Source organism: Aythya fuligula, chromosome 7, assembly GCF_009819795.1.
Source record: "Aythya fuligula isolate bAytFul2 chromosome 7, bAytFul2.pri, whole genome shotgun sequence".
NCBI lineage: Eukaryota > Metazoa > Chordata > Aves > Anseriformes > Anatidae > Aythya > Aythya fuligula.
The window spans coordinates 21895814-21909829 of NC_045565.1; the positions used below are offsets into that span (position 1 = coordinate 21895814).

The window sequence follows — 14016 nt, forward strand, 5'->3', positions numbered from 1 at the left end:
TACCTCTCCAAGAGGCACCGATTTGGCCATCTTCATCCAGTGGACATGCAGATTAATGGCTTTTCACTAACGTTGGTTACCAATGCATCCATTCTCTGGTTGGAGAGGTGTAATCCATCATCCAACAGCTGAGGGAGTAAAATGGGGAGGACCTTTTCTCCCAGTCAGCCCAGGCCTTTGAGAGGAATGAGGGCTACAGTTCTATTAACATGGTTAATAGTGCAGGTTATTGTTCAGAATGAGCTGAGCAGTAAGACGTGTTTCAGTTATTATTTGTCAGAGTGCATAGTCAGTGATGGAAAGGCACAACACTGGCCAAATATCATTCACACTTCTGTGTTTGTCTTTAACACTGTAAGGACTTGCCACTTATAAAATAAGCAGAGACCTAAACATTTGAACTAGACTGCATAATTCTGTCCTAGGCTGATTCTTGTGCAAAACTGGGTAACTACAAGTACCCCATTACACGCATTGTACAGATGAGAGTTTGTTTGGGAGCTTCATCCTTGGTGCTGTTTTCATCATCTGAGAGGAGTCATGATCAAGGAAGGTGTTTCTGATCAGGCAAAATCATCCATTGCTATTGACAGTAAAGTTCTCAGTTCAGCTGGTATTTTTTAGTACAGGAAATTATTTCTGTGCACTGAGATACAGCCTTTACACCATGTAAAGTTTTTTTTTTTTTTTTTTTTTTTTAGACCAATATAGATGTTCGCTGTACCTCTTTTGTCCAAAAAATTAATAGTGGTAATTATAATATTAGATGAATCTGACATTCAAAGTCATCTGTTTCTGTTATTTAATTCAGTTGATAAAAAGAACTCGAAACCACAAAAAAGCAGAATTTTAACACATTCTTTAAATGGGCACATTATTTACTCACTGTTTTTAGATGAAGACGATTTCTGGGAAGAGGCAAAACATTTCTGGAAAATATAAACAGTAAGGTTTTGTTTACGTTTTTACATATCATATATATGTATACACACACACACACATATACACACACACATTTTTACAAATACACAGTAAGGTTTTTTGGTTTTGATTGGCTCAGGTATGTGCTTCAAGATCTAGAAAGGTCTCCAAGTAGATGGATTTAATCACAGGTATGCACCACTGCAGTGGTTGCTGTGATGCTGGGCCCTAGTGTGCACAACCCTTCCAGAAGAGCTTCTGTCCTGAGCTTTGGGTCCCGTGCAGCTGTGCACAGGACTTCACCAAACACCATAACAGTGTTGTGCCACCTGCTCTTCCTGCAACTTATGGCCTATTTTGTAGAGTGATGTCTACAGATGAGACAGCTGCTTTGTTTCCAAGCAGCTTCCCACATTTCTGGGTGCACAGGAATGAAATAGGCTGCATACTGAAGTTTCTTTTACTACTTCTCATCCAGAGACTTGGAATATAAATCATGGATTTGCCATCCCTTGCCCCTATCCACCACAAAAATATCTTGTTTCAAGGGCACAGACTGGTAGTAGAACTTGAAAATTGTCTGCAGAGATGTTTTACCCCTGCACTGGATTCCTACAAGGTTATTCAAAAAAATAGTACCCATTGGGCAAACTGGCTTGAATACAGAAATTGACAAGGAAATGGGAACTTCCATTCTTAACTTGTCCCAACATCCCTAGCTGTTTGCATGTCCTGACAACTGCTTTTCTGTCTGAAAGCTACACAGAATAGAAAAATTTGTCTCCACTCTTATTTGATATCAATTTAAGCTGCTGTTAACTTACCTGGGAGTATCCAACTTAGGTGATTCTCTGGTCATGCTGTGCACTTGGGGGTGCTCTATATTCTGAGCAGGCGTAGAAGGAAGTGGCTTAGTGAACCTAGTAATAAAACATGAATTAAGAAAGGAAAATTGCATTTAACAGTGCTTACCCTTTTATTTACTACTTTCTCCTCCTTAACACCCTCAAAATTGTAAGAGGTACCCTGAAGAGATATTTCTTTTTAATATGTACTATGTTTGATTTATTGAACATTGAAATGGATGACAAACTTTGTGCAGAAAATCTACATAAGGAGATTCATTAAATATATAGCATCTAGATGAGAAAAATATATTTTCTGACAAGCTTTAAATAATGCACAAACATTCATAGCAATGAATTACCTGGTTGCTGGTGATGGTGAAGGTTTTTCCTTTAAGAGAAAGAGAACCAAATTATTTAGTCACCTTTTGATTTCATAAAATATATATTTATGATCATAATATCATCATCATAGCAATATCTTATTTTTCTGTTGAAGGATAGATTTCTACTAGAGCTCTGTCTGGTAATCTTCATGTGGACAGGATAGGCAGGAAGTCACCACCAGTGCCTGGGAAGCCCTAAGCACACTACTTTGGCTGTATGTCATGTCAAAACCAGCAAGTAGGAAGAAAATTACTATGTCAGAACTGTCATTGCTTCTTTGCTGCAATTGTGCTTCTAGAGAGCATTCCCTTAGGCTTCTGCTTCCCAGACTGGATTGCTATCACACAGAACCAGAAATTTCAGCCCCTTCCTATTTATTTTATTCAGCAGACCTTTTGAATCAATTTGCCAGTTTTTCTTTGAAGCGAATGTCAAAGTCCTAAGTGCAGACAGATTTGTTGCCATTTTTCCCCCCTGAAAGGCTGACAGTACATATATTTTTTTCCACAATCACCTTTGTGATTGTGCCCTGTGTGAGGGCAACATGAGTCAAACTATAGGAAAGCCTTACCTCCTCTTCAGGAACCTCGTAGACTTCTACAGGACAGGGAGGAAAAAACATGTCCTTTAGTTAGCAACAATGCATTACGTTACAAGAAAAACTGATCAGAATTTGTATGAACTGTATTTTGCCTCTAGAAAAATGAATTGAAGTTGCTCAGGTTCTGCCTCCTGTTCTTTTGATGGGAACTTCAGAAAGAGTCCCAGGAAGCCTGATAAGCAGTCACTGTACCACTGTTGCAAATGATGAACCTTCCCCCATGAGCTTTTTTATTTTTATTATTATTATTATTTTACAAAAAGCAAGATTAATGCTGGTGTTGTACAAACTTGAGACAGTCTGGAAAGGTGTGTTAAAAAAATCTACCATGGGTAGGATTTTAGCCTTTTCCTGACTCAGGAAGGAAGAAATCAGGTGAATCATAAATCTAGACTGACTCATTTCTGTTGCCATTGTCCATCCTCAAGCTCCATCCCACAGAAATATTTTAATTCACAGATATTAAATCCCCAAATTACCAGCACCCTTATCTATGCCCTGTTTGTTCAATGAAAATTGAATTATATTTCAACAAATTTCATGTCAGGCTTTGTTGCTTTTATTGCTCTGAAAAGTATCCATATTCCCACCAGGGGGAGATTTTTTTTTTTTTTTTTTTTTTTAAAAGTAATGTCTATCAGGAGATGGCTGTTGCTCAACACTGATTTACAGAAAGGCTGATTCAAAAGGGCATTTTAAGTGTCCAAAAAGTATGAAAAGTATGTCACAAAACCTTAAGTCATTCATAAAAAACTTTTATAGCTTGTGACTTGAAAGTTGAACACATTGCTAATGAATATGCAGAGACACTTAAAGAGCTGTGTGACTGGTATGTAAAGGTTACGCTCCAAGCAAATAATGACATGATGAGTATGCAAAACAACTCAGAGCACAGCTAAGGAAGATTAAGCAAGTATATATGTACCTACAAAAGCAAATACGATTACTCTGATTTGCTTCTGCTTTTGTTTCTTTTGCCAAATAAATTGCTTTTTACAGAAATTAAACAGGAAAGCTTACCACAGGGCATGCAAAACATCAGCCTATACAGAATTTCTTTAATATAGAATCTTGATGTGATTTTAAAATATTGAATCTTGTTTCCTGTAGTGAAATGGGATTAATAGTATACTGAGTCCTATAATTGTTTTTGCTGTATTGATCCATTTACATTCTTTCACTAGAGCAGAAGACTAAAAATAAATCAGTTTGGGGCAAATTACTTGTTCTAGTTTTATTCATCCTTAAAACAGATTTACTATTCAAGCTAGGCAAAACAAATGCTACAACACAGATAAACCTAAGGGGGAACATATTTTTATTTTACTGAAGTACGCCATATAGTTTATGTTGTGAATACATAAAGCAGAATTTAATATTGCTCAGTCTTAGGTTATTTTATTTCAACACTGATGCAAACTCCATTTACCTTGCATGTCAGAAGTAACAGAAGGCTTTGCAGAAGCAGGGAGGACTGGTTTTGTGGTTGGTTTCATAAATCTGTTCACAGGAGCTAAAAACATATTTTATATATAAATACTTGTGTGTATACATGTTTTTATATGTGTAAATATATACACACATATATACATTTTAAAAATAACAATGTAACATTTACATTAAGAATAAATACTAAGAAAATGCAAGTGATAGTTTTTTTTGCCAGATAACCTTGAACAGATTAACTGAAGCAGCCTGAAGTTCTCATTTTAAAAGGGAAACAACATTCAGCATTCCTGCCTTGATGAATAGGTTTGATACCGTCAGTAATGTCACAGAGCAGAATTAAATACTCCTCTCTGTTTACTTTTCACCATTGGACTGTAATACTTTCACTCTTCAGCTAAATATACTTCAAACACAGAGGTAAAAAAAAAAATGAATCAAAGTCTCTCTTTATTTACTGCAAATCTAAAAAGGCTTGTTCTTTTCCCGAGGCACTTCAACAAACAGAAAATTTTAATGGCGTGGCTCCCTTGGATGAGGAGGGAGATCACATACCATGAAAAACTTCTTGGTTGTACCAAGGAAGGACTTTGAAATAGCTGAGTGAGAGAGGCAGGAATTATAAGTGGTTCCCAACAAAAATAACTTGCCATGGCCTTGTCATGGACCAAAGGACCCAACTGCCTTTTTGCAAGCTCTTAACAGCTGCACCTCTACTCTTTCAACTCTAGAAACAGACATTAATTTGACCCATTTTTTTCCACTGTTGTTCCTAACAAAGTAATAAACAATTATTAGCTTAAATAACTAAAACTCACGTTTTGCAGGTACTGACACACTGCTTTCTGTGGGTTCAATATAGTTATCATCATCATTGTCCACAGGCACAATGTAATTATCCTGTAAGAAATGCAGGACAAAAGTTTACCAGTTAAACCTCCCTCAGATCAATGAGCTGTTTGAACTGAAGCCCTGGCAGCAACTCATAGTAGTTGCCATTTCACAGTGACTGCCATTTCAGACATTTATCATCACATACAGATGGGATTCTCAGAAAACCTTTTAACTAATAACTCCATTTCAGGACTGGTGGAAAAAAGCCTTGCCTTTGGTCCTGGGGTTAGTGCGTGAGGTTGCTCTCTCCCCATTGCCTTCAACTTGGAACAGAAACCATTCTGTGGTCTAAGGGGCTTCTTTGATACTTTATTTAAGGCAGATAACCACTGTGAATCAGTATGGTACTTGCAAATTACTGCTTGTGATATACAAAATATTTTGTACCATATAAACGAACAAAGAAACAAGTTAATGGCATTGCTGTCTACCATGTGATTGGTGTGGGGTCCATCATTTAAACTGTCAGAACATGTATATCTAGAAACGTTACCTCATCATCACTACACTCCTTGGGCTTCGGTGGTAATTTTGGTTTTGCAGCAGGAGATGGCAACAGCAGGGATGGCTTGGATGGTTTGTTTGGTCTGGATGAGGCTGGACTGGGTGTGCTTGGGAGAGGTTTGTTCATGGGAGGAAGCTGCTGATGACTGGTACGATTGTCTTTTAATGTGGAAGAAAACAACAGTTTTATTCAAAATTACTCATTAGCCTCTGGACAGTTTTCTACCACCTATGAAAACATCTTCATTGTGGCTGCAATTTAGGTGAAAAGGCAGCCTGAGTGGCTGCAAAGCCTGATGAGAACTGTGTGCAAAGTGGTCCTATTTCATCACCCTGGGTAGCAGCAACCCAGTCGTCTATGTCAGGATGCAGAGGGAGCCTAGATGCTGACTGTTCTAGGAACAGTCATCTAACTCTTAGATCTAACTCTAACTCTTAGGGAAAAGGTGGTGGCCATGTGGTATGGTCCATTAGATAGTACTTCTTGTGCCAGTGTGATCTTGGTGACCTTGGCGCAACAGGACAAAAAAACTGTTAGCGCACAAAGGATGGGACTGAAACACAAATTATGCCAAGTCCTCTGAGGTGACATTCTAAGGGGTCAGCAGCATTCATAAGCTTCTGGGAGTACATAGGTGGTGTTACAGCACTGTTGGTGACTTTTCTATTGCCAACGACAGTCTCGTATCATCCAAAAATTGAAAGCAGGCATCGTGCTGATGTTTCTTTTCCCAATTGCCCAAATCTTCGCCTAACTGAAGATCACTTTCATTCACTTCAGTGCAATGCACCCATGGTTGAAAATAATCCAAACAGGAAGAAAAAAGGCTCTTATGATAGACTGATATAAGTATGATCTTGCTTATGATAAGTATACTGTTTTTCAGAATATTTATCCTCAATAATAATCTCGAAGGACAATATGGAAGGAATATTTGGGCTGCCTTGACTTCTTTTTTTATTGCTTTTGGGATGATATGAGCTACAACTAGGGTTAAGGGACTCCAGTTTAGTCTGATTTGCTTAATCTTCAATATGAACTCCCACATTAAAATATGCAGATGAACCTGGAGCTAAGCTAGTGATATACCCCATACCTCTGCTTGAATTTTGTAGTTATTAGGTGCCTATCAAGTCTCTGGAACACATTCTATTAAAACTCCAAGCTCTGCTAGTAGCAAGAGTAGCCCGTTTCATGCAGTAATAACAAATCATATCCCCTGAAAGCTGAAGACCTGACTGTCCAAATTAAAAGCAAGCTCTTGAGGAAAGGATAGGCTGGTCCATTTGAGGCCACTTCTTTGTTGGTACTGATAAATAAGCAGTTATCAAGCTGATGTAGACAACGCTTCCATAACTACCTGCGTATTCACCCCTGGAAATAGGGAATGCAGAGGGAATTTTCTTTTTCTCCTGCTCACTTGGAGGCGGCTCATAGCTGTCATCAGGATTCTCTTCACTGGGGACCACATACATCTCTGAGTCAGAGTGGTCATCTGGATTTTCATAATCACTGTCCTAGAAAAGGAGAACTTCCCATTTCTCATTTCATAACATACTTATGACTTCATAGCAGTGTATGACACAAATATCCTCACAGGAATACAATTAACTATATTATGAGAATGCACCCTTGAAAGCACATTACCCTCTCCAAACAAACAGGCACTCCTGCCTGCCCCCTCTCCAGCAAGAAGGGAACAGGTCACCTCAGGGTGACAGCTGTATGGTCTGGCAATTACTTTATGTGGCAGATGATGATAACTTGCTTCATTCAAACATACCCTATGATTTTAATCAATTTTTTTTCCATTTTTAGAAAGAACTGGCTTTTTCTTCCTCCTCAAAAACAATACCTTCTATTTTGAAATTATTGTTCAGTTTGAGAAGTCCTTCAAATTGATACCATTCATTTATCTATTCATGGCTATCACAGACAGTATTTTTCATATGTACCTAAGTTGAATATGAAAAATTAAGGTACCTAAGAATGAGTATAAATAACGCTGGTGTAACAAACAAGATATTTCAGTAGCATTAAGTTCAACCAGAAGTAGGTGATTCAAAAATAAACATTTATTATTGCTTGTGTTGAACTTGTTGCTATAGTAACCTTCCACTACCCGAAAGAGATGTACTTACAAAGTCATCTGACCATTGTTCCTCTTCATTGTCTGCATGTTCTAAACCAAGGAGTAGAGTTACTTAAGGAGATGTAATACGGAACATAAATGTTTGTCTTAAGCATAGGTTAAAAGAAACAAAACAACAACCACCAAACATCTATCATATTTAAATAACAAAAATAGTATTGAAATTTTCTTAAACACTTGAGAGAAACATCTGTTTTTGCCTGAATAGAAAAAGTTAAATGCCTGCTTGTCTGTTTTTGATAAATTGTCTCAGAGCTGTTGGGAAAGCATTAGAATATGGTCAACCGCACATAGTCCAAAGAGCAGAGTGTGTATCCTGCTAGCACATCTCATTTTTAAATAGGATTACTTTCTTCATAACAATTAATAACAATTTCTTCTTAACATTTCTGACCTCTGGGCCTTGCAGTTTCTTGCTTCTTGGTTAAAGTTGCAAGACAGATTGTTATTTGAGTGGTTACATTAAACATGGAACATATATCTGATAACATCCAAACATTGTCCTTTTCTGCTTGTTTTCATATCATTGTTTCCATGAAAATATAACTTAACATACAAAAATGGGCACAAACTGATTGCTGTATAAACAAATATAGTTCTACCTGTCCTTTAAGATAATTCACGATGTCAATATTATCATGTTAAAAGTATCAAGAAATTCTGACTTCTGAGGCGATCCACTTGTTCAGGTCTTGTTCTCTTGTTAGAGACAAATTAAGAGGAAATATATAGCTGAAACGATGTTAGGCATGTAGGTATCAACTATACAGACATGCAATTTAAATTTTCCATTAATCCAGCCTTACCTGAAGCATAATCCCGTCGTGGTAGACTTGGTGGAGGTTTTTTTTTTAGCCTGTAAATGATAATTAAATTTATGATCTAAGAAACATTAGATCTAATGTTTCTTGATAGAAAGAAACATTAGCCAGGCACATAAAAAAGCTGGTAACAAAAGACACCTGCAGCTGAAGAAATATAGATTATCATCACAGATGCTTAGCAAATAGCTACAGGAGAATGCTTTGAAAAGCTAGGAACAGATAAGAAATTAGTTTCTAATCTGAGATTTCTTTTTGGCAAAGAACATTTATTTTCAACAGTTTCCTTGCCTGCCCTCCGCCCCCCAACCCCCGTTTATTTCCAGGCAGAAACAGATAACATAAGTGCCAGAGATAAATGTACATCTATCTCAAGATGAAAATCTGTTTAAGCTCACAGAGTTTACTAAGACTATGGCGTAAGAAACCGGTGCATTACTCTCCACTAATATTTTATAAATATCATTTTCTATGAATTTATTTTCTGAGCAGTGTTGAAATATATACCAGGTCTCTCAGGGCCAAATTCTGTTTCCACTTGCTATTATATTATGGCATTGTGCCTCTTTTTTGGTAAACGGTATTATAATGGTATTTGCAACACCAAATGAATCAGAAGATAATTTGTAGAAATCCCAAGAGGATCTTTGTTGCTATACATACAAATATATATGTATGTTCCTGTTTGTTAAATTGCACGTGCCCAGAGAAGAACCTGAATTATGTGGTCAGTTGGTATATCAATTGTTTCCTTAACGTTCTAACATTACCCTGTAAAAAAGAAAAAAATCTTGTTCACAGTCTAAACAAATTATGCATGTGTGATATTACAGGCCAGATTGATGCATCTGAAGCAAACTAAACTCTGATTTTCATAGCAACAAAAAGCACTGATACAATTTACATTGAAAAGTGTTCAAAAGACACTTTGAAGAATCCAACTAACAGCTTCCCTGTAGCACTGATGAGACCTCACCAGAGACCTGAATCTTTTCCCACTGAATTGATGGCTTCACTTATTCTTCAATCAGGTCCTAACAAGGAATTTCTTGATGTTATTCATTGGCAAAAATAAGCAAGTTACTTACAAAAAAAATGTTCATGAAGAATATAAAATGTTTTCTTGTGACCTCTGAGCAATAGTGATATCTACAGATTTTGCTTTACAATTTGACACTCAATATTTAGGTCTGAAACACGCTGCTTGCTGTCTTTGTTCAGATAACAATGTGACTCGGGACGGTGGCACACTGGCACTACCACATCAGCCTGCAAACTTTCCCATCTGTTTTGAGAAATGGTTTGGCTAGTGTTGAATTCATGGAATTCAGTTGCTCAGATAGTCACAAAAAAATGCACATGCATGAATCAATGAGCAAGCAGTGCAGGCATTGCTAAAGCTCGAAAAAAATTAAAAAATCCCAGCACATCATTTCAAAATGTTATCCGATTTTGTTTGTTACCATCAATACTAATAAAAGATAGCTTCCTCTGTCTAGTCTTTAGCTTCTCGTAGCATGAATAAACTTAGTGTACAAACAGTAAATTACAAAGCATTCTCAACAGCCCCGCTGTTGTGTTCTTTCCAGGTTAGCACAGGCATGTTAGAAAGAAAAACCCAGGGCCACTGCCAGGCCAAATCTGAGTTCTTAGAGGAGGGTAGACTAAAATCTATTAACAAACTTTGTGATGTGTCTATCCTGAGTTGTTCAGAGATGACGGACACTTGGAAAATAATGGAACTAAGGGAATAGTAAGAGGCTCTCTGGGTCACAGTGTAAATAAAGGATGTGGCCTGAGCCACTTTATACATTTCCAGACTGCTAAGCAGAGAACTTCAAAACTTTGTCCCAGGTCCTGTAAATCCTGGCAGTGGCCCTGACAGAAAATGTAAATATGTTACGATGAAAGCATACAAAGCACAGAACAGAGCTCTGTGTCTAAGCAGCCTATCATGCCATTGTGCAGCTCTGAAATAGCATACCGATCCCAAGTATCTTTCCCAGTTTTGCAAATTAAGGCCACTTGTTCATTTTGGAACCTGAATATCAATAGAAGAAAAGAAATCATTTTTCTGTCAAAGTTGAAATCGTTCATGGCCACATCTGAATTTGTTAGGATCTCCTCAAATACATTATTTATTCTCAAATTCAAATCCACTTAAAAATAATTTGTACTGTACCAGAATGATTTACTGAGTGCCAGAACTGAAATCCAGACTCTTCTGAAGTCAATAGGAGATTCATTTTGCAAGAGACAAAATTTCACCCACTGTGCAACCACAATGCAAGCTGAAAAGACACTTTCAATGCCAAGGAGTTGATACCTAGCTATTTCAGATACTGATATAATTCTACACAGATGCTTGCAGAGTGACTTGGTCCTGTTCCACTGAACCAAATGACAAAGGACTGAAACAATTGAATGCTGTCCAACTGAGCATAGATATTTAAATGGAAGACAGGATGATTTCCTAACCAGCTTTTAACAGAATTACGTAAAATCATAGTAAACGTAATTTTCAAGCAAAATATTTTAGTGGTACTCAGCTCTGCACTGCAGATGGTGGAACATCTCTGTGCTAGCTTTGATAGAACATAGTTAAATAATTCAAGTTTCCATTGAATTTCTCTAAAATTTTATAGAAAATAATTTTCTGGAGAATTTGAAGTATCTCTGAGAAATTTCAGTTCTAAAGGTCTCAATGAAATCCAAATACATTTTTGAGAGTATGTTAACAGATTTTAAAAAGCAATGTAACACATCTTACTACATATGTCATTAGCTTGAACAAATAACCAGGTAGCATTTGAGGCATTTTACGTAGTTAGGTCTGATGCTGCTCACACAAGGACAGGTTGTACTGTACAAAAGTTCACAATTTTTAGAAGAGTAAATTATTTCATAAAAACAAAACAATATATTCTGAGATTTTGCCTTTGCAACATCCTGAGGTTAATCCAGCAAAGTATCTAGGCATGTACTTAACTTTACTCACGTAAGGAATGCTATAAGAATTGCAAGTATTAATCACATACTTCAAGTTAATATCAATTTTTTTTTTTTTTTTTTTTTTTTTTTTTTTTGTCTTCCACAACTATACAGAGAATTGTAAAATGAACAGCAGCAAAGGTCTGGGTTTCCTGCTCCAACAGCATTTGTTTTTACAGGCTACATCCAGAAAAGTAATCAAATATATGTAGTCATATATATGTAGCAGTTGCATTTTACTTAAAGCAATAAATTATCCTTCAGATGCATTTCTTCACTAGCATTTCCACTTAGTCCCCCCAGCTTTTAAGAAGTGGCTAAAACCTCTTCATTTTCAAGAGTCCTTAACTTCTCCTGTTAGCCTCTGAACACAGCCTGTTACATTCTTAGGGAACATTTTTTTTCCAAATAGAATTTATAAAAATTATACTGACATCTTTGCTGAGACAAGCATTTATAGTTCAAGTTAGTTAGCGTACTAGATCATCTCACTTGTAATTAAATGATAAATTAATTGAACTTTGCCCAAAGCTTTTGCAGAATTCCAAACAGGTGCAATCCAGCTGACAGATACACTTTTCCTAAACTGTAGCCTCATGACCTAGTGGAATAGTTTGTTAGCTTTAAAGTATCTGGTGACTGTACAATGTAAAATTCATCTGAAACTTTTTTTTTCCCCTTTTAAAAGTGTTCTTACTATCCTTTTGCACATTTTCTTTATAAAGTGCTCTGGAGTAAAATGGCATATAGCTGTGCTGTAATCATCTTTATTTTGATGAATATTGTATTAACAAACATACTGACACTTAAAACTTCCTATTCAGCTACATGTTGAAATTGGTGTTACTTCAGAATAGTTATAATTATGTATTCCACTTTTCCCTGGTTTCTTTTTCTAACCTTGCTACAGCTCAGTTTTGTACTTTTATCTCACTGTTTAGTCCATAAAATACTATTTTTTCCCTCTGCCAAGGGTTTGATCATGGATATTTTCTAGTTGCAGCAATGCAGGTTGAAGAGACATTTAGTGACAAAATAACTTCTGCCTGAAGTTATTGTCCCCAGCATGCCTGCCACAGAGGATTGTGTGAATGCTTCCTAATCCATTCCATCAAATTGAACTGCAGCAGTAATGCTCTACCGTTTAAAACACCCAAGCCAGCAATGTGACATGAACATGTCAAGCCAGTGGATTGGTGTAGGAATAGGTCACTGCTATTTTGGAAGTGATGGATCCCTCCTAAGCTGGCACACCTATGGCTGGAAGGAGGTGTCTGGTCAAATTATAAGTGGTATAAGAAAACAGACCAGAAAAATCTGAAGTAACCCAACCAAGAATTTGGGTAAAGCAGATGAGGTGTACCTTCATACCATTCTTCAGGTCATCTAGCAAATGTGATTTCAAGAAATGGACATACCTGGATTGTGCTCAGTTAGTTGAGTAACTGTAGGTGCATGATTTTAGCCATTTCTGATGGCTTTCCAAAGGAAGTTTTGATAGGTTGTGATACTGCAAGAGGGTGAGTGACCTGAACTTCTAGCTTCTTATTCAGTACTGTAGATTATCACATACAAAAACTTTATGGTGAAATCCTGAATTTGCTGTGTACGAATTGAGTTTTAGCATTGATTTTAACAGAACTAGGATTCTTCTGAACAAGCCTTGATGCTAGGAGCTTATGATTTCCAGATGAGTGCTGTCTTCACAGTGGGTTTCAAATAGGCAGCCATCCGTCACAGTGAAATCTATCATGTCTTTCTTACTTCCCTGGTTTGTGTTACCAAAGATAGAAATACAAAAAAATGCCTGGCACACTCTCACTATTTATTCAACTTTGGCTATCCCTATTGATTCTTCTGCACCTGACTACAATCATGATTGTATTCATTGACATCATGATCTGCACAGCAACTGGGACTGCAGTACTGGGAACAGTTTTGCATATTATTAAAGACAAGCAGGTGAACGATAGCCTGTGGGCAATATCTTTACTTCTACTGTCATAAAATTTTGAGTCAGACTGCAGAATACACAACAGGAACTTTTAAGCAACAAAGAAACTATCTGTAGTTTTCTTTTACCACCACTTCTCAGATAGCTTTCCACAAAACTTTAAGACACAAGATGGTGGACATAGCCCTCCTCACCCTCACCCTGAAGATGAACTAATTTGGAGAATAAGACATTTGATGCAGGAACTTTTCTCCATAATCAAGAACCAATCCAGATTTTAGAAGCGTCTTAAACAGTGATAAGTCAAATGTCTTCCAAGAGTCCTTGAACGTTCTTCCAATTTCCATCACAGAGGCTTACAGTAAACATGTTGCATATGACAGCTTTGGGCTTGGGATAAGCAAGTACATTACTCGGTTGCTATACATTTTTTTTTCCAATTATAAGAAATTTGAAATTGAGCCAAAAAATGATTTATGTTTTTGTATAAGTTGCAAAT

At 36.9% G+C, this 14016-nt stretch overlaps 1 protein-coding gene across 4 annotated transcripts in view; it reads right to left on the minus strand.

Annotated features, from left to right (window-relative positions):
- The window catches only part of BLNK (B cell linker), a 49725-nt gene that overhangs the window by 15022 nt on the left and 20687 nt on the right, over positions 1-14016 (minus strand). The window contains exons 3-13 of one of the 4 annotated variants that reach the window (XM_032190907.1): positions 10557-10613; positions 8558-8607; positions 7741-7802; positions 6960-7116; positions 5588-5757; positions 5019-5100; positions 4184-4267; positions 2725-2750; positions 2129-2157; positions 1746-1841; positions 887-929 (exon numbers count right to left, since the gene is read on the minus strand). In XM_032190907.1, the coding sequence (XP_032046798.1) occupies positions 887-929; positions 1746-1841; positions 2129-2157; positions 2725-2750; positions 4184-4267; positions 5019-5100; positions 5588-5757; positions 6960-7116; positions 7741-7802; positions 8558-8607; positions 10557-10613 (856 nt within the window). The remainder of the gene's footprint in view (positions 1-886; positions 930-1745; positions 1842-2128; positions 2158-2724; positions 2751-4183; positions 4268-5018; positions 5101-5587; positions 5758-6959; positions 7117-7740; positions 7803-8557; positions 8608-10556; positions 10614-14016) is intronic. The other 3 variants (XM_032190909.1, XM_032190910.1, XM_032190911.1) reach the window with 3 other exon arrangements.